The 20,579-nt window shown below is 36.0% G+C and overlaps 3 protein-coding genes across 4 annotated transcripts; 2 read left to right on the forward strand and 1 right to left on the reverse strand.

Moving 5' to 3' along the window:
* Positions 1-421: 421 nt before the first annotated feature.
* LOC146924496 (Ribosomal protein L20) lies at positions 422-3,961 on the forward strand. The gene is made up of 3 exons (XM_085709515.1): positions 422-542; positions 965-1,176; positions 3,483-3,961. The coding sequence occupies exons 2-3, from the start codon at positions 991-993 to the stop codon at positions 3,660-3,662; spliced, it is 366 nt and encodes a 121-aa protein (XP_085565641.1). The 5' UTR covers positions 422-542; positions 965-990; the 3' UTR covers positions 3,663-3,961.
* Positions 3,962-4,733: 772 nt separating this feature from the next.
* LOC146924497 (acidic endochitinase-like) lies at positions 4,734-5,900 on the forward strand. The gene has a single exon (XM_085709514.1). It carries the CDS (start codon positions 4,874-4,876, stop codon positions 5,762-5,764), a length of 891 nt encoding a protein of 296 aa, XP_085565640.1. The 5' UTR covers positions 4,734-4,873; the 3' UTR covers positions 5,765-5,900.
* An 881-nt stretch (positions 5,901-6,781) lies between these two features.
* On the reverse strand, positions 6,782-15,285 carry LOC146924498 (abscisic-aldehyde oxidase-like). Of its 2 annotated transcripts, XM_085709511.1 has the most exons (11): positions 15,211-15,285; positions 14,852-15,022; positions 11,882-13,588; positions 11,321-11,580; positions 11,036-11,245; positions 10,630-10,848; positions 9,346-10,311; positions 8,815-8,910; positions 8,550-8,648; positions 7,938-8,127; positions 6,782-7,420 (listed from the first exon to the last, which is right to left on the reverse strand). In XM_085709511.1, exons 2-11 carry the CDS (start codon positions 15,009-15,011, stop codon positions 7,203-7,205), a joined length of 4,125 nt encoding a protein of 1,374 aa, XP_085565637.1. In that variant the 5' UTR covers positions 15,012-15,022; positions 15,211-15,285; the 3' UTR covers positions 6,782-7,202. The 2 variants fall into 2 exon arrangements, with proteins under 2 accessions (XP_085565637.1, XP_085565636.1); XM_085709510.1 differs by having other exon boundaries at positions 14,852-15,285.
* Positions 15,286-20,579: the final 5,294 nt, after the last annotated feature.

The following is a 20,579-nucleotide window of genomic DNA, read 5'->3' on the forward strand; positions in this document are numbered from 1 at the left end:
TTCATTACACACTTTGTTAGTTAAAATAGTCAATGACGTTAAAATACTTTGTTAATATTGTCATATTAGTCCTTCAATATATTTACTTATTATCATATCGGTGTGAAAAAAGTTAATATTGACATTGAAATATTATTTCAACGTTAGAGACTATTTTGACTAACAAAAACTATTTTAAAATTTTGAAAACTATTATAAGTACTCGTTTTACATTCACGAATCAAAATGATTATTATTTTTTTTTAGAGAAATGACTATCACCCCTTAATATTAATGACATGAAATAATTTGAAGCTCAAAGTCACATTCGAAAAAAAATAAAAATTGCAGGTAAACATATTTACTTTTTAACGATAATAATATTTTTACAAGTCCCCTAAAAAAAACTAATAATATTTTCCTTTAAAAAAAAATAATAATATTTTGACACTTAAAAACCCTAAAAATATCAGAAACACAAATTGGATTAGAGTCAGCCACTGAACTTACCTGCCGGAAAACGCAACCGGAGTTTGCTCGTCGCCCGTCGGAAAATCCTTCAGGTTTTCATCTTTCTATCTATTTTGATACCATCGCGATTTGTGCCGCAAAACAGAAATGCTTCTTATTCTGCTTCCGAATTTAAGTTCATTTCTGTTGTGCTTTTTTTTTGGGATTTTTAAACGCAAGTTATGATTTTTATTATTTTTTTTCAGTAGTTTTTGAAGTGTGAAAATGTTCATTTTACAAATTTTTCAGAATATTCTTTAACAAAGATGAAATGTTCATTTGAATTTTTGTTTTTTTGGAATTTTCAAGGCAAGTGATATTTTTTAATTATTTTTTGAAGTGTGAAATGTTAATGTTTGATAGCTGTTCTGATTTTAATAACATTGTTTTTTTTCAAGATTAAACAGAGTTTTCTTGGTAGGGGTGTTTATGATATTGTATTAAATTTTAATTATGATTGTGATTGTGATTGCAGGGTAGAAAGAACCAGAGAAGTAGAAAATGAATAAGGATAAGATTTTCAAGTTGGCAAAGGGGTTCAGGGGAAGAGCAAAGAATTGCATTAGGATTGCAAGGGAGAGGGTGGAGAAGGCTTTGCAATATTCCTACAGAGATCGCCGTAACAAAAAGAGGGACATGCGATCTCTTTGGATCCAACGGATTAATGCTGGCACCCGCATTCATGGTGTATGTCTTCTTTCTCCATTTCTCTATTTACTAGTAACTCGTAATCTTTTACTGTTCAATACAATGCTTGACCAATGCAACACACTGATTAGTTTGAGGAAAATACTATTTCCTATACAAATATTTGAAAGCACAAAAAGACAGGGAAAATAATGTGCCATATGAAGCACATGCACCGGACACGACACCGACACGTCGACACCGGTAATAATTTGAGAAAATGAATCAATTCAATGTAATCATGTGTGTCAGTGTTAGACACCAGACACATGTTCAATTTGAAGCTATGAAGCACGGACACTCCTCAGATTAGATGTGTCCCGGTATCGGACATGTGTCGTGTCCGACACTGACACGACACCGACCCATATAAGTACACTGAATTATGTGATTTTATTTAGCGGTGTCGGTGTGTCCATGTCCGTATCCGTGCTTCATTGATTTGAAGAGTTGGTGCTACAGAGTGTATATATGTAATTAGTAGTGAAAATAGGAAATATAAGCAGAAAATGTTTTGTCATGTTAAACAAGCCTTAATATTTCTGCTGCTGTTTTCATCAAAGCTAAATTATTGATTAACATCTTGGTGATGGAAATATTATGATTATGGACCTTGTTCTCATTCTGATATCTACATGTCCAATTTAAGTACTATATCCACTTGAGATATCCGGCAGTAAAAACTACACTTTATATGTTTAAATTACTGCTTATTTAAATAAGCTGCTTGCAGGATATATAGTCATATTGTAGTACCATTCAAAAGAAAATTTCTGTTTTGTCATGGTGTTTGTTGCCAGAGATTCTTTGCTTTAGCATTGTCTGGAAACTTTGGACTGATTTCCTACCCTTCATTTTTATGCTTATCCTTCTCCTGTTAGTCATATTTGATTTGCTAAATCACTTTAATCAGTGATTACTTTCCCTAATCTTAAAATATCCAGGATCTTCAAAAGTTGAATTTGCTTGAAGTTTGTCTGTCTATTGGTCTCTTGTCAATTCCTTTTCACTTACAGTGTGTTTGGTAGAGGTGAAATTGAATCGGAGGGGAACGAGAGAATTAGTAGAGAAACACGGAACTTCTACCGTTTGGTTTAGCCTAGATATTGAAGAGAGCGATTAAATTCCTGTTCGCCTCGCCATTTATGTGAAAAAATTGGGAGAGAGGGCGTCTTTTTTAATTATTCCAATTTTGCCACTGTCCTCAACAATTAATTGTAGTTCTGTTTCAATACTTTGCTTGACATTTTCCCGAAATGAACCAGGACACAGAGTTCGTTCTTCATCAACAGGGTGGGTTTGGTACCATCTGTTGCATGCATTATCCCCATCTCATAAGGACTCCTACTGTCTGAAATAATTTAGTGCTATTGACAATTCTTTTACCAGATTAAGTGGGAGGAAAAAAATAGGGTAAAAATCACATTATTTGACATGAGGAATTTAGACTTGGATATTACAGTATTTGGTTATGTTTTTATTCGACTTTCTTGGTGACAAGTTTTGTTTGGTAGATGGTAATATTTAAGAATTTAGTTGTTTTTAAGTAGTTTTTTTATTTAATTTTTAACTCATAATAATAATGTACTCCCAGCAAAAAAGTTATGATATACTATTGACTATTGTCATTTTGATCAGGGGTATTTGTGTCTTTTAAAAAATAGAAAACACTTCAAATCTACTATATTTCTCGTCTCTTTCTCTCTTTTCACAACCAAACATAGTGTTAAAGCTCAGTTAGTTTTAAATGAGTTTCTTAGAAGCAAATTGGTTGGCTAAGTAGGAAGTTTGAATTGTTAAGTGAACATGCATCTGGATATTTAAATGGCCATGGACTGCATACCATGTATCAAAGGATAGTTCAGCTGCAGACCATGTATCAAAGGATAGTTCAGCTGCAGCTCAGCATAACTATCATGTACCCTAGAGTAGCTAAGTGTAGTCTCTAACTGATCATGTAACTAACTCAATCTATTGCAACAAACTCAACTGACATGTGTCAGTGAGTTATGCTAGCAACTGGCTATTACCAGTTAACTCTATAGTTCTATATATGGACCATGACTGTATATGTAACAGAATCAATCATCACAATATAGAATCAGTTTCAGAGATCAGTGAATCTCCATAGTTGAGTTTACAAATCTAATACCATGTGTGTGAATGATACTTGCTGCGTCTCGAATGTGTAAATTTTCTCTCATGTTAATACTTCCATGGCTCCTTTCATGTTTTAAGCATGCAGTTTGGGTGTGTGCAATCTTCTGAAATTTCCTTTGTCAAACTGTTTTTGCTTTTATATGCAGGTCAATTATGGGAACTTCATGCATGGGCTGTTGAAGGAGAATATTCAACTTAACAGAAAGGTTTTGTCAGAGATATCTATGCATGAACCCTATAGTTTCAAGTCATTGGTAGACATATCCCGAAATGCATTTCCTGGAAACAAGAATGTGGTTGTCCCTCCAAGAAAGGTGTCCTTCTAGAGCATTTGGCACTTTAGCAAACATTTAGATGTAGTTTATGTCAGAATGGTTATGTATGTTTCAGGATTTCAGATTTAGTACACTACAAATAATGATCAGTTTTGTATGCCTATGATTCATACTCTTCAGTGGTTCTTCTTAACAACATGATTTCCCCCCTCTAGTTTTCCTTTCATTTGCTTTGATGTCTGTAATATTGTACAATTACAAAAATGAAGCTTAGTTGTGATTGGCTATGTAGAATATTTGCTGCCATCGGGCTCCATCATAAAATAGAAAATTCTTCAACATTTACAAAATTTCCAGTTCTTGGTCCCTTTTAAACCAAAAATTACATGTTGATAGCGTTAGGAGAGTTTATATTATGACTCTCCTTTGGGGGGGGGGGGGGGGGGGGGGGGGAATCCAAGTTTTATTTCTGGAATCGAATATTTGGATGACCCGATTCAAACTTGTAGGTTAGTCTCATAACGAGTCCGAAATACTTAAGCTGGTGGATATACTCTTGGGGCATCCACTGCAGAGCTAAATGTCATAGTTATGGTGAGTTCAAATAAATACATGTTAAAATTGGGAAGATAAGACCGAACACTCATGTATCTCCATATAGTTAAAGGGCAACCCGGTGCACTGAAGCTCCCGCATACGCAGGGTCCGGGAAGGGGTCCCACCATTTGGTGTATTGTACGCAGTCTTACCCTGTTTTTACACAAGAGGCTGTTTCCAGGACTTGAACCCGTGACCTTACAGTCACATGACAACAACTCTACCTGTTGCGCCAAGGTTACCCCTCATATGTATCTCCATATAGTTAAACAACCATAAATATGTAATGAGTTATTTTAAAGTAGCTGCGACTATTATTTCAATTTTGACTATAAGTAGCTGGAAAAAAAAAATATTAACAAAAGCATCAACTATAAGTAGCTGAAAAAAATTAACAAAAGCATAGTACAACAAAAGAGTAGCAGATTAAAGAAACAGACAAGAGGGATGTCAAATGGGGTAAGCATCAGTGACTGCGTTTAAAACATGGAACTTGAATCAAAGTGACTGCCAAGCAACGCTCTTATGAAGGAAAGGACCACATTTTTGGAACATTACTTGTAATGTCACCCTTATAAAAGCCACCCCCACCAGTATGGTTTGAACAGATACTGATCAAGACATATATTTTGTGGAGAGTCAATAGGCAACACCAACACATAAAAATGGCGTTGAAATCAACAATCTCATTCACATTCTTCTCCTTCGTCATTTTAGCATTGGCAAATGGTTCTAATGCTGGGAAAATTGCAGTTTATTGGGGCCAGAATGGAAACGAGGGCACGTTAGCCGAGGCTTGTGCCACAGGGAACTATGAATATGTGATCATAGCCTTCTTACCAACCTTTGGTGATGGCCAAACTCCTATGATCAATCTAGCTGGCCATTGTGATCCATACAGTAATGAATGCACTGGCTTTAGCTCAGACATCAAATCATGTCAAGCCAAAGGCATCAAAGTATTGTTGTCATTAGGAGGAGGTGCTGGAAGCTACTCAATTGCATCCACGCAAGATGCAAAAAGTGTAGCAACTTACCTTTGGAATAACTTCTTGGGCGGACAATCTTCGTCTCGCCCTCTTGGCCCTGCTGTTCTTGATGGTATTGACTTTGATATTGAAGGAGGATCAAACCAACATTGGGGTGATCTTGCCAGGTACCTTAAAGGGTATAATGGGAAGAAAGTTTACATAACTGCAGCTCCTCAGTGTCCATTTCCTGATGCTTGGATAGGAAATGCATTTACAACAGGCCTCTTTGATTATGTTTGGGTACAGTTCTACAATAACCCTCCTTGTCAATACAATCCTGGTGAAATTAGCAACCTTGAAGATGCATGGAAGCAGTGGACATCAGGTATCCCTGCAAACAAGATATTCTTGGGGTTACCTGCTTCTCCAGAGGCTGCAGGCAGTGGCTTCATTCCTGCAGCTGATCTTACTTCCACTGTGCTTCCAGCTATTAAAGGTTCTGCTAAATATGGCGGTGTTATGCTGTGGTCTAGGTATGATGATGTTCAGAGTGGTTATAGCTCCTCCATCAAGAGCCATGTGTGATATCAAAATTCATCTAATAGTATTGTATATGCAATGTGTGATATTTATTTTTGTACTGATTAATGTATGTTCAAATATCGCAAGTCCTATAATATGAAAATGTTTTGTTGAAATATCTAGTGCATAAAATCATTCATATGTTGTTATTGTGGATTGAATGTTGATGGCACGGTATTAACCTTCAGGCTTTTTTTTTTTTTTCATTAACAAGACCTGAACTTTTGAGACTTTGAAAAATAATAATACAAATTCTTTGCTACTTGGACTAATAAACAGACGATCAACATTCATCAACCAGCTGAGCTAAGCTCACGAGAACTACTGTTAGTGGTTTGAAACTCAACCAATCATTATTAAAAATATGTTATCATTATTTTCCAATACAACGACTATGCATTGTCCCAACCAGCTGAGCTAAGCTCACGAGGACTACTGTTAGTGGTTTGAAACTCAATCAATCATTATTAAAAATATGTTATCATTATTTTCCAATACAACGACTATAAATAAAAAATAAAATAAAATAAAAATCAGTGACATATTTTTTTCTAGAGTTTCTCTTGAGACATTCATTGCAAAGGTAAACATTTTATCTATGAATCATATTCACTACAGTTAGACTTTTCTGTTGTCTATACATTAAGTTGGCTCTCTCTGTTTTTCTTTTTGAACTATGTCTTCTCTCACAAATGAGGGTTACTCAAGAGATTTCAACTTTAAGAAATCTAAATTCATTATTTATCTAATCTAATAGTTTATTATTATCTGAGAAGCTCAGTTACTCCTTCATAACTATATATCAAAACTCCTTTGAAAAAGAGAAGCATGGCCAAAAAACTACAATCAACTAAAATGGATTGTTGAAACTAAATGAATTCAATTGCACCACACAAGAATTAATAGTTTAAACCAAATTCACACTGAGCTGTTTCTTTTTCTTTTAACATTTTTTTACGCATTTTCTTTGAACATATATGGCCTGTAATAAAACATATATAATAGAGCATTCAGAAGAGATGGACCTCACTTTAACAATTTTATTAATGAATAATAACAAAATCAAACTCTTATCTCTTAATTTACACCTTATGAACAATAATAATACCAAACATAATATCTATAAATATTGGCCAAAGATGCTTAATATATATAGAAAAAATTATACAACAGAAGTTCAGCATGACAATATTGCATGAAGCTCCAACATGAGAGAATCCACCCTGCTACCCAGCTTATCCTTTTCCTTTGTTGCAAAAGCTACCCTTCTGAGCTAACCTGTGTATTATTGTTTGTATGTATACCTCAAATAATTCCAGTCCACTACTATTTGTGATATTAAAAGCACCACTTATTATTATTATTTTGGGTGAATCACCACTTAACTTTTCTAACAAAAGATAAAACCACTATTGTGAAATTTCAAGGATAATAAGCACTTTTACACCCTGCTCATCTTCCATTTCAAGTATCTTTCTACAACATCTAGTCCAATGAGTTCCTTTACCACCGGCATGGTTGCAGGAACCGGTAACTGAAATGTTGAATCAGGTTCATCCAAGTTGCTCCATGAAAGAAGCTGTTTCCTTGCTTCTTTGATAGCTGCTCTTGTGGCACAGTGAACTGAAGCTGCTAGAAGTAGGGGTGGCTCGCCAGAAGCTGCAACACAAATTTCATTTAATTTTTTCAATTAAGAATTTTAAACTGACAAATATCATTTAATGAGAAAAGGTTTTAGTTGTTATTAAGAATTTCAAACTGGAAAACATGACGCTTTCACAACTTCATTCACTCACAAAAATAACAAAAGCTGCAATATGCTTACAAGTTACAACCAACATTCCATTTTCTCATACAATTATTCAGATAAAATTGACTTTATTATTGTTATTTAACTCCCTATTTCAAGTATAAGTGCTGTGACATTATGAAAACAGTATTAAAAAAGGATTTGACTCGACTAAAGCGAAAAAATTTAAGCATTGATATTACAACACACTCGTTATTTATTATACATGTGTATAATATCTACCCTTAAGTTTAATCAATGATTGATTATACTCATTTTACAATCTACAGTGAATTTCTCATTTTAGAAGAGCCGGATCCAAAAATAAATACTAATATGAAAACATAATTTAATGCATATCCAGAATTTTAAGAACTTCATCCATACCCTTTGAGGAAAGCACACGATGCTGGTTATGTCCACTGTTGAAAATTTCAACATTAAACTGTTGAGGGATAGTGTCTATTGTAGGGATTTTGTAGTTCCATGTGCCATCTGCCAACGATAAACCATTAATGTCTGTTTCATATTCTTCAAGCATGAAGAACCCCAATCCCTGGACAAAAGCTCCTTCAATCTGCAGGATGGTATCATATTGTTATTAGCTGATTCAAGGGAACAAACCAAATCGGGCTATCCCTTTGCGCATTTACCTTACAGTGTTTGGTCCAAAGGAGGGTACGAAAAATAACCCTCCTTCTTGTTATGTTTGCAAAGGGAGAGGAGAGAAAGTAAATCTAATCTACTATTATATCCTTATAAAAATTGGTAAAATATTTTATGATTGTGTTACAAATTTCTGTCTTTTTCCCAACAATGGTTATAATTGGGAAGAGTATTAAATAGACCTTGGATTTCTAAAACATCAATACTTTTGAAACAAAAATAGAAGACTAAAAATATTAATAGCTTTGGAATAGAGGGACTAAATAAAATATTCTTGGGCCTCCAACTCTTATATTAAGGTAGCCCTTGATTAGGGTTGAGCTTGTAGCATACCTGTCCTAAATCCACAGCAGGGTTAAGACTTTGTCCACAATCATAGATAATATCTGTTTGAAGAAATTTGGTTTCTCCAGTCAGAAGATCTATTTCCACCTGAGAAATAATTTCCATTATTTAGAATGATGGTATACAATAATTCAGCTCAGTTACTTCAGTAATACGACTGGTGTGACAATTTAAGTACTTTACATTCAATAAAAGTAGCTTTTAATGAACTTATACCATTAAGGTTTGATATGTGCATAGAAAAACATGTTACCTCACTTACTGCAGCACCATAATTAACATACATCATCGAATTATTGCTGGGTACGTAAAATGAAGACGCTGACAAGTTCACTGATTGCATGTATGCCTGCAGATTGATAAATAGTCAGCAAAAGAAGAAAAATAATTATCTTCCCTCAACTCCATTGCACATTTAGTCCCTCAGTATTTTCCAGTTTAAAACCGTTGGTTTATTCTCCCATAAATTGTGAACATGCTAAGTGCCACTTTCTGCACACATACTATTAACCTTAACAGGAAAAGGTTGAGGCAATGTATCTCATGCACAATTACAAATACAAAGATATACCTCATGCACAATTATAAATACCATGATAGATGCATCAATATGAAATTTAAACATAAATAGTTTTTTCATATGGATCGTAAAGAGAGAAAACAGATAAAGTACTATTTCCTTCATGTTACACTCATGATTAGGATGTTCTCAAAACTTCTTGCTGAAGCGAAATCTATCAATATTTGAAATTAAACTCTGTTAACATAACAGTAATGTAGCTACCTGAAGAATAAGTGTCTCCCACTTGATAGAGCCCATTTCTTCCTGCAGCTTTTCCTTGAGAGGCTTCAACCTTTCAACCAAGATATTGCAGCTAAGCCTAACTGCTTCGCAGCTTGCCTCTGATGTAGTACTCCCAGCAGTGAATCCCCCTTGAATCAAGCTCACTGTATCAGCTTGTACAACCCTTACTTTGTCCAAGAGACTTCCAGTTCCATCACATTGAATTGTACCGAGGGCGAATGCAGCCATTTGTTTAACCTTTGTCCAGAGACCCTGACCAATTTCAATTCCACCAACTTCAACAACAACAGAACCATCCGACAGAATACTCACTTTTCCAGGAGTTGGTCTTAGAGACAGTTGAATAACAACTGGTACTCGAGAAATTCCCCTTTTTTTCCAAGTACTAATTCTGTTAAACTCTTTCACCATCTCGATTCTTTGTTCATAATTTGCAGCAACGGCTAACTTACTCCATATTGAAGGCAAGGTATACTCAAAAGGTTCGCCTGAAGAATGCTCATAGAATGACTGAAGACTTGTGTATGTGTGAAGATTAATGCTTCTCACGGAATCTACATCAATTGAAAGTGTAGCTGCAACATTTTCTACTATACCTTCAGCAATGAATGATCCCTGTAGTTCCCCAGGACCCCTCATTGCAGATCTACTGGGAAGATTTGTTCTGCATACCTTTATATCAAAAGATAGCGCACCCCAGTCATACTTTTTTAGTCCACCAAGTATGCTAAGTGGCAATGCTGCACTTATATCAACATATATACCAGCATTGATCAATATCTCAAGCTCTAATGCAGTGATTTTCCCATCATTCTTAAACCCGACACTGTATGTTATCTTCATGGGATGCCGTCCTCCAGCCATTATCATATCAGTCTTTCGATTTAGATACATCCTGACAGGGCGGCATAATTTCTGTGCAGCGAGTGCACAAGCTGTAGCAGTCTACATGATATGGTTGTCAGTACTTCAGAATTCAGATATATTTGTCTATATGTTCATAGTTTTCATGTGGTTTTAATAAGACTACTTGGATTTAATGCGGAATAATTAATGTTGAGCGGTCTCAAATTTAATTTCAAATGGTATCTTAGATTTCTTTTCTTCATTATCTTTTAATATCAGTGACTTCTCCAAACTACAGAAAATCCAGCAGTCATGTTTACGCATTGCAATACTTAGCAGTTAATGGTACTGCAAAAGTTATTTTTTTTTTATTAATTTTAAATAAATAAACAAATTAAAACACAACTTCGGACTTACAGATATTGCTTTTATGGCCTTTCCTCCAAAACCTCCTCCAACCCTTCTTGTTATTACTCGAACATTACTTTCAGGAATACCAAGGCATCTTGCAATAGTAGAATGAGTGAACTCAGGGCATTGACTTGAAGAGTAAACTGTAATGCAATTGTCTTCGTCTGGCACAGCAAGTGCAGTTTGTGTTTCCAAATAGAAATAGTATTGAGACCCAAGTTTCATCTGGATTTTGCATTGAGATAAATAGATGACAATGAATAAGTTTGACCAAATATATATAACCAATTACACCTTAATTATACCGCAACAAAATTATACATCTGATTAGAAACCAACGTAGATGACCATAAAGTTGTGAAATCAGAGAAGGATGTGAAAGAAAGAAGAAAAATAAATATGTTCCATGTACCTCCGCAGAAAGAATCTTGTGATCAGCTTCTGCCATTCCTTTTGATATATCACCAACATGTTTTGGGTAGAGAAAAGGAGGAACTTCAAAAAAGCTTGATCTTTTAACAGCATCTTCAACAGATAGAATAGGTGGTTCAAGATTTTCAATATCGTAATCGACAATGGTTGAGTTTGCTGCCATATCTGCAAGTTTCTGACTATCTGCAACCTACAAAACCTATTGGTGAGAAATAAGGTAGTGAGAACTGACCACAAAGGCAAAATGAGGGATTTAAGAACTGACCACAAAGGCTAGACGGTCTCCAACACATCCGGCAATCTCTTCTGCAAATAAAGGTTCTATGCCAAATATTGTCTTTGCTCCAATGTTTTCCCCACCATTGGGAATGTCTTTACTTGAAATGATGTCTGTCACTCCATCCAGCCGCAATTCAGAGCTGAGTTTTATACTCCTTACCCTTGCCAATGGTTTTTCACTATAAATATATGCTCCATGCAGGCAATTTGGTGGTGAAGGAATGTCGTCCACAAATACAGCCTCTCCTGTACGATTCATTCATGAATATTTGATACTTGATAGAAATTAAAACAATTATTTATGAAAATTCATATTTGACAAACACCGAATCAGAATAAAATAAGTGTCATGACTCATCCTCTAGAAAATGGAATTTTGCATGAATATATACCAGATTCTGTCATGTAAATATTTAAGCTCGCTACTTCGAAAAATTGGTAGAAATGCAAAGAAAGAAAATAAATAAATAATAGAAATCAGTCAGTATATTAAATAAAATCTTTCCTTAAAAAAAATTAATTCACATCTAGATGACACAAAACAAACCTGACGCTTGAAGTGCAGCTCCCGATTTAATGATTGGCTTTCCAATGGGGTGATATTCATTTCCTGCTTCAAGGACTTGCTTCCCAGATGACAATAATGTTGGAGTTTTTTCATGATGGACCAGCTTCTGATTCTCTTCCAATTCAAAATCCTTCACATAAGGCAATTTAGAATATCCATTTACGTAAAAGTTGGTCTCTCCATCAGAATTTTCAATTAGAGAGTTAAAAAACTGAAAAATAAAACCAGCTGCTAAACTTGAACGGTAAGTTGTTTTGGTGTTTTCGTCTTTAGGTACAATAGTGGCTGTAATCAAATTGACAACTTCATACACAATGCTAACAGTTAACATCTTTCCTATTAAAAACTCCTCAACATTTTTTGCTCTGATTGCTTGCTTATTCCCACAAGCACCAAAAGACAGCCTACAAGCATCTATCATGGACCCACCAGAATTATCACTTGGAGACACCTCAACAAGGAAAGCAGCATTTAAGTATGGAAGGGCATTTCCAAGCGGTCTAGGAGAAGCTCGGTAAGTTTCAAAGTGGAATCTATTTCTTCGTTCCGAAGATGTACTTTTAATAGTTTCCAAACTTGAAATTTTAATGCTTAAAAGTACACTTTCCAAACTTAATGGTGGTCTTTCCAGAAATTCCTCCAATGTTACCCATTCAAATTGTGTGCCATTCATTATATGAACCATTGAGTTCACTGCAAGTAGTATTGTAACAATATCTGAGGGAAAATTGTTCTTTTGTGCCATCACCAAATTGCCACCTACACTAGCTGTATTCCGAATAAACCCAGAGGCAACTTTACTCATATGGTCAGCAATCTTTTCAAGTATCATTACAAAGTCTGAGATAAAGTCACTCTTGCTTTGCTGCTTTAGTACTTCAATAGCTTTAGATATGGTCACTGCTGCTCCAATTTCAATCCCTGATTGATCCTTTCTGATCTTTGAGAGCTCAGAAATGCCCTTCAAATCAATATATTTATCATAGCCTTCGTTATCTTTGTAATATCCCATACCAGTATTATTTGCGACAATTTTTATCCCGACTCCATTGGCATCATTGGCATGGTTTAAATTCAAAATGTTCTGAAGCTCCTTTATACTGGTGGGCCTGTGCCAACTGTGTTTCTCAGAGGCTATGAACAAATCATTCTTTATTTCCTTCAAAAACATAGGAAATTTAACATTCTTGTGCTGGTGATCATATCGAGGCAGTTTACTAAGCTGTAAGTCCTTGCTTTCTCCTTTTCTCCAGAAAGAGTTCAACCCCAAATCCTCCATATCAACATCAGCAGCAAAACTTTTGCAGGCATCAGCAATGGACCGATAACCAGTGCAGCGACAAAGGTTCCCTGCAATAGCCTTTTCAGCCTCAGAAACAGTAACTTTTGAGAACCCGGAAGGTGGCTCTTGACAATTAGTCTTCTTCTCGGCATTAACAAGAGTCCCGAAGAGTGAAACACACATTCCAGGGGTACAAAAGCCACATTGAGAAGCATGGAATCCTGCAAATCTTTCATGAATTGGATGCAATCCTTGTTTGCTATTTCCAATGCCTTCACTTGTTGTTATTGAACATCCATGTATGCTACAAAGTAGTGTGAGACAAGAGTTTGCCGTAAAATCCTCGACTCTGTCAACCAAAGGATCATATTTTGAGATTAAAACTACACAAGCACCACAACCACCTGTAACCAAACAATGCCAAAATGTAAATTTCAAAGTTGAAATGAAAATTGAGCGCAATTTTTCATTACTTTTTAAAAGTTAACACCTGCGCCTTTATTTTCATAAAAAAAAAAAAAACATCAGAAAAAAAAAAATAGCAACAATAATAAGAGGAACCATTATTGTCAAGAGAGATGGTTTTGCATATTCTTTCATTGAAACTAAGTCTCTATTATCAATTGTGATGAGAGGATTTATATCGAACAGTACAAAAGAGAATAGGATTAACAAACACATAACTTACACTGACAGTTGATGCCAGAATAACCAACTCTAACAAACTTTGAGTTGTTACAAATGATGATTATCCTATACTCTAATACACCCCCTCCAAACTCAAGTTGATTGACTGAAAGTCAACACTTTGAGTTTGCTAAGATTTTCTGGAAAACGAGTGTAGGAAGCAGGTTTGGTGAAAGAATCTGCTAGTTGATCAGATTGCTGGAACATGACTGACAATAAGTTGTTTAGAAATGACTTTCTTACGGACAAAGTGAAGATCCATTTCTAGATGCTCGGTGCTAGCATGTAAGATAGGATTGTCGCAGAGGAGTATAATAGTGAGATTATAACAAAACAGTGTGGGAATTAGAACAAACTATTCCCAGAGCATGCCGAAGAGACTGATCCAAACTATTCCCCTATTACAGTGGAATTTGAACAGATTGCTATTGTCTCCCAATATGTTACTTAGTATTATAAATGCAATCAAATAGCCACTATGACGACATTATAGCACTGTCGCGTAAAATTTTAATAAACCGCTATTTCTTGAGATCCGCAAAAAGTTCAATTTTCAGCTTCAGTGCTGCTGGTGGTTGTTTCTTAGCAGACCAGGAGATCAAATTAGGTCCACAGTAAAATCATTGATATAACTGAAGGATATTGTTTACACAATGATCAAAGTAATCCCATTTTCAAAAAGTTATTTGATTCTTCTATTATCTTAGCTTTGAATCTGTAAGCTTTTCAACAAACAACCATAAACATGCATCACAAATCATGAAATCTTTAAATTCTCAACAAGTAAAAAAAAAAGTCAACTTTTTATTGGAAAATAATTCCAATAAAAATTCATTCAGGATTTAACTAAGCTAACATTCATAATCATTCATTGAAACGGAAATATAAAGTATAATAATTCATTAAAACTTCAAAAAATACAAAGTCAAACATAGAGAAAATAAAAAGTAATGCATGATTATGATTATGATATGATATACCTTCACCACAACCAAGTTTAACACTCTTGAAACGAGTTTGATTACGCAAGAATTCAAGCAAAGTGGTTGATGGGTCAACTTTGGATAGCTCAAATTTTTCACCATTAACACAAAAAACCAAACTTCTTGTTTGATTCATCTCACTCTTCTTCACTTCCATACTTCACTAATCTGGTTTTCAGTTTTCAAATAAAAGCAAGTTAAAATAATGTAAGTGCATTCATTTGTAGTATTTATAATCGATTATTGAGTAATAATCACTTATTGAGAATAAGAAGAAAAAAGTGATTAAAAAAAGTGGAAGTGAAAGTGAGAGTGAGACAGTAGGGTAGCGTAGCGTGGGAATTGAAGATACTCACTCACTGTCCTTCCCACCGCCCCAATCTCACTGTTTACGGTCATGCGTTTCTTTCTCTACTTTCCACACTAAAATTATTTTTAATTGACATGAATATGATATTATATGTATCTACTCGCAATCAGAGACTAATCGTTTGAGTTGAATTATAGTTAAGAGGTTTAACATTATTGTATTCTTAGAAGAATTTTAACAAGGATTTCTCTTTTGATTTAAAACATTTACTTTTTGTTAAAGTTTGTTTGAAAAAATGTTCATTTAATTTTTTTGACTAAGAAAAATATTTATAGTAAAAAATATTTAAGTTTCTTTTATAGGTAAATAAAGGGTCTTGCTAACAAGTGTTTTAAGGCATTGTTTAAGTAATATACTTAAAAGGAAATTTTGCCTTAGAAATATAAATTAAACACATGTTAAAATCATAATTACATCATTTTCTATATAAAAGTTGTTTCTTTTGGATCCTTAAACAATACCCTTAGGACACTTGTTAGCGATTTCCTAAAAAATATATGAGTTGAAAAGAATTATTCAGTTGATTTCTTTCGACCTATAGAGAGGAGGAAAAGAAAAGACTTGTTCTTATGTACCCAAAAAAGATACTTATTTCTCTTTTCTTAATTAAAGAATTTAAAGTATAAAATGTTGCTTGAATAAATTGGTGTGGTTGGAATCTAATACAAACATATCATTAAACATACGATTATACACATCTCCTAAAAAAAGCATATTATTTTGGGTTATACTAATTTGCGTTCTTTTAATGTTGGTTTGTGAAAGAGAGTAACACGTGAAAAAATGGGGAAGGGATGAGAAAAATGGTTTTTGAGAAATGTATATGAATATGAACAAGGGCATTTTTGGTATAATGATAATATTTTTACTGATAGATTTGGGTCTAAGCGGAGTTTTTTAGGAGTGATTAGAAAAAGTCTTTAATTAATTCCCGTCATAAAAATTTGTTAGCGAATAACTTGTCTATTTTTTTTTTGGTTACAAAGCTAAAGTCAAAAAAAAAAAACAGAAAAAAGGGAAAGCAGGAAAAGAGAGAACACAGGAGCTCAAGCTCTTAGGAAGAAAGTTCCCATGACATCATTCCGGATCAGATCGATGAGAGCATGAGGCGGGGACAGGTGCTCCATGAAACCAACATTTGACGATGCTCCAAGCTTCACCAAGAAATCGGCGCAATGATTTCCTTCTCGAAGAGTGTGGAGGATAGTGAAGTTGTGAGAAGATATTATATCCTTGATGTCTTGAATTAGTACAGCATAGGCATGAAATTTTGACACTGCTCCTTTAATGAGATTGACCGAAAGCTGAGAGTCTGAGAAACAGACTAAATCCTCTATTCCCATGTCCACTGCTAAACGAACTCCCTTGTGAATGGTTGTGAGTTCAGCAAGAAGAATACATGTTGAGTCTTGAATGTAACCTGAGAAACCCCTCAGAAACAGTCCGGCACAGTTGCGGATTAACCCTCCATAGCCAGCTCGAATTGGATTGCCCAAACAGCTTCCATCTACGTTGAGGATATGGCAGTTATAATTGCTGCTGTTCCATCTAATCCAGCGGTCCGAAGTAATAGCAGCAGTAGCAGGCTGGAAACACTTCTGGATTGTTTCGGCTGAATTATGAATGTTGATGCTCAAACGCGTGAGGGACCAGGAATCATTATTGAAACACATTTGATTTCGGTGCCTCCAAATCCACCAGAGACAAACGAGGAAGATGGTAGAACGGGAATCGTTGGTGCTGCCTTTTATCCACTCATGCGAACAGTTGGTAGAAAAGAAGTTTGTGTCTGAAAATCCAAATTTTTGCCAGATAGGTTTCGAAAATTTGCAGTCCCTAACACAATGCATGAAGGATTCATCCTCTTCACCGCATCTTCCACACCTTGCAGACACGGCGATGTTTCTATGGTGAAGCAAAGAAAGAGTAGGAACCGCATCATGAATAGCTAGCCAAATAAAGAATTTATACTTCTTCGGTACCTGTAGTTTCCAAATCCAAGACCACGAAAGATTCGGAGTAACAATGTTAGCTGGTTCTGTGGAGGAGAGAAGCCAAGAATAACCATTTTTAGTTGTGTAAGCTTCGTTCTTGTTATGACTCCAAATAAAGGCATCATCGACGGTTGAATTGAAATTTGCATGAAAGCTATTGACAGTGTCAGCTACGGTTTGAGGTAGGGTGGTGTAAAGGGATTGAGTGTGTTGTCCGTTGTAGGTTATCACATCTCTAACCGTTAGGTGAATATCATGAATGTCAATAATAGGAACCAGAGAACCAAGTAGACCATGAGGACACCAATTGTTGAACCAAAAGGAGGAGGACCCCGAGCCTGCTCGCCAAGAATAGCCATTTTTGATAATATCTTTTGCACGGATGATAGATGCCCAAGAGGGCGAGCTGCTGTTGGTAGCTTTTGCTTGAAGAACATTTGGTCCTGCTGAATATTTAGCAGAGAGAAGATTCACCCATAACTTGTTGGTGGATTATACCATATCCCAAACTAACTTTCCGAGGAGGCAAACGTTAGCATGTCGAGCCGTTCTAATACCCAAACCCCCATAACGCTTAGGTCTAGTGACTTTCTTCCAACTTACCAAGTGAACACCCTTGTTACTAGAACCATGCCAAATGAAATTACGAGTTGTTTGATCAATAGAATCACAAATGCTTTGCGGGAGCCAGTTAATTTGCATGTAGTAGGAAGGGATGGAAGATAGAACAGAAGTAGCTAAAGCCAGTCTACTTGTTCTGTTGAGAAGACGGTTCTTCCAAGATGCCAACCTAGTTTGCATTTTTTCAATGATGAAATTGAAATCACTTCTTTTAAGGCGTCCCTTAAGCATGGAGAAGCCCAGGTATTTGTCAAGAGATGTTGTGATGCGGATGCCAGATATAGATGTGAGGTTGTTGATTTTCTCTTGGGGAGTCCCTGAAGAATAGAAAGCTCTAAACTTTGAAATATTAATCTTCAATCCTGAGACCCTGCTAAATCTATCAAATAAATCAGTGATGAAATGAAATTGAGAATTTTTTGCCTTAGTGAAAAGAAGAACATCATCTGCAAATAGAAGGTGAGATATATGTGGTCCTCCATGAGTGATGTGAATAGGATCCTAATTTCCTTGAGTCACGGCATGATTGATGGCAATAGAGAGCTTCTCCATGTAGAGAATGAAGAGGTAAGGAGAGAGCGGATCACCTTGTCTGAGACCATGAGTAGGCTTGAAAGGCTGCATTTTTTTACCGTTCCATAAGATAGAGAAGGTGAAGGAAGTGACACAATGCATGATGAGTTTGATGGTGATGTCTGGAAATCCAAAATCATGAAGGCAGGAGTTAAGGAAATCCCATCTGAGATTATCAAAGGCTTTCTCCAGGTCGAGCTTGAACGCCACATATCCCTTCTTCTTCTTAGATCTTCTCATGAAATGAATAATTTCCTGCAAAACAATTGAGTTATCAGAAGTTCCCCTACTAGGCAGAAAACTGCTTTGGTAAGGGCCAATAAGATTATTGAGAGTAGGCCTAAGACGATGCACAAGAACTTTTGTGATAATCTTATAGATTATGTTGCAGAGGCTGATGGGCCTGAAATCTTTGTAAGTGGTAGGAGAATCAATTTTGGGAATGAGTGCAATGAGAGTGCTTGAGATCTCCAGATCAAAGTAACCTGTGTGAAAGGCTGTGTGGACCATATGAAAAATATCATCTCCAACTATATGCCAATATTGTTTGAAGAAGATACAATGGAAACCATCTGGGCCGGGAGCTTTGTAAGGCTTCATGGAGTTAAGGGCAGCAAACACTTCATTTTTAGTGATAGGTTTATTGAGGGAAAGTTTGTCTATGTCATCAATGGTGGGTGGTGCGCCTTCTTGGAAGTTGGTGCTGGTGGGAGGAAGATGACCACAAAAAAAGTTTTTAAAATATTTTTGGGCTTCATCTTGGAGGATAGTGCTATCGGAGGTCCATATGCCATTTGGAAGTTGAAGTCTGTGAACTCTATTTCTCTTCCTTCTAATGATAGTTTGAGCATGAAAGAAAGAGCTATTTTTATCACCAAATTTCACCCATTGTTCCCTAGACTTTTGATACCAAAGCATTTCTTCTTGGAAAAGGATGTGATTGTATTCTTGTTGCAATTATTTTTCAAGGAGGGTATGGCGAGATGAGTCAACTCTCTCCAGGTAGTTTTGGACACCCTTGAGTCTATTTTCAACATGTTTCTTTCTTTTGAAAATATTGCCAAAGACTTCATGATTGAAAATGATGGATTTCTCTTGGACATTTGTTAAAGCCGCAGTGATATTGTTGTTTTGAGGAGTTCAGGAGCTTTTAACCAAGTCTGCATAGCCATTATGATTTAGCCAAGCTGCTTCAAAGCGAAAGGGCCTAGGTCCTCTGGCTAAAGGGAGGCCACCAAAGCGGAGGAAGAGGGGATTATGATCGGAATGGAGTCTGCAAAGGACCTCAACAAAAGCTTCAGGAAAGGAGACACGCCAATCAACATTTGCGATGCATCTGTCAAGTTTTTTGGAAAGGATGTGAATGCCATTATTGTTGCGGTGCCAAGTGAAGTGACCACCTGTGGTTGTAAGGTCAAGAAGGTTGCAGTTATTCATGAGGTTGGAGAAGAGAGCAGCTCGGTTATGGTGAAAAGTATCGCCTCTTTGGTCACTAGGGAGAAGGGTTTCATTAAAATCACCTATGAGCATCCAGGGGACATCAATGGTATGGCCAATGTTCATAAGGTAATTCCAAAGGTTGGGGCGCTGAGTGTGGTTGGGGCTAGCATATATGCAGGTGCAGGCAGTGGAAACGTTGCCACGGCTGATGTTTATGGTTATGGAGAATTGGTTGGAGTCTAGGACGGTGGAGATGATGTTACTAGCGGAATGTTGAAAGAGCCAAATTCCTCCAGAGTGACCGTTAGCTTCAATAATATGTACAGGGGTGTAGCCCATATTATTCCAAAAAACAGAGAGTTTAGCGAAAGGAACATGAGTTTCGAGAACAACCATAAAGGTAGGTTGATGCTTTCTAACCAAATCTTTCAAATGTCTTCTTGCATTGTTACTGAGAGCCCCTCTGATGTTCCAAGAGAGGAAAGTAGTATCGAAAAGAGCTTCCATAACAACAGAAGGATTGATAGGACGAAATGTGGAGGGGCTACGTTACCATATCCTCCTCATGGGAGTCTAGCTTATCTGCATTGATTTCCACTTGTTCATCATCAGGTTTTTGAGAAGTCTGAGTGTTATCATAGTTTGTAACAACATTATTGGTTGGTGATGTGTTGTGTTTGTTACTGTTTGTTTCAGGCTGAAGATTGGTGAGAATGTGCATGGGGGA

Source organism: Medicago sativa, chromosome 5 (genome assembly GCF_051527215.1).
Source record: "Medicago sativa cultivar Bolivia chromosome 5, Bolivia_mono, whole genome shotgun sequence".
NCBI lineage: Eukaryota > Viridiplantae > Streptophyta > Magnoliopsida > Fabales > Fabaceae > Medicago > Medicago sativa.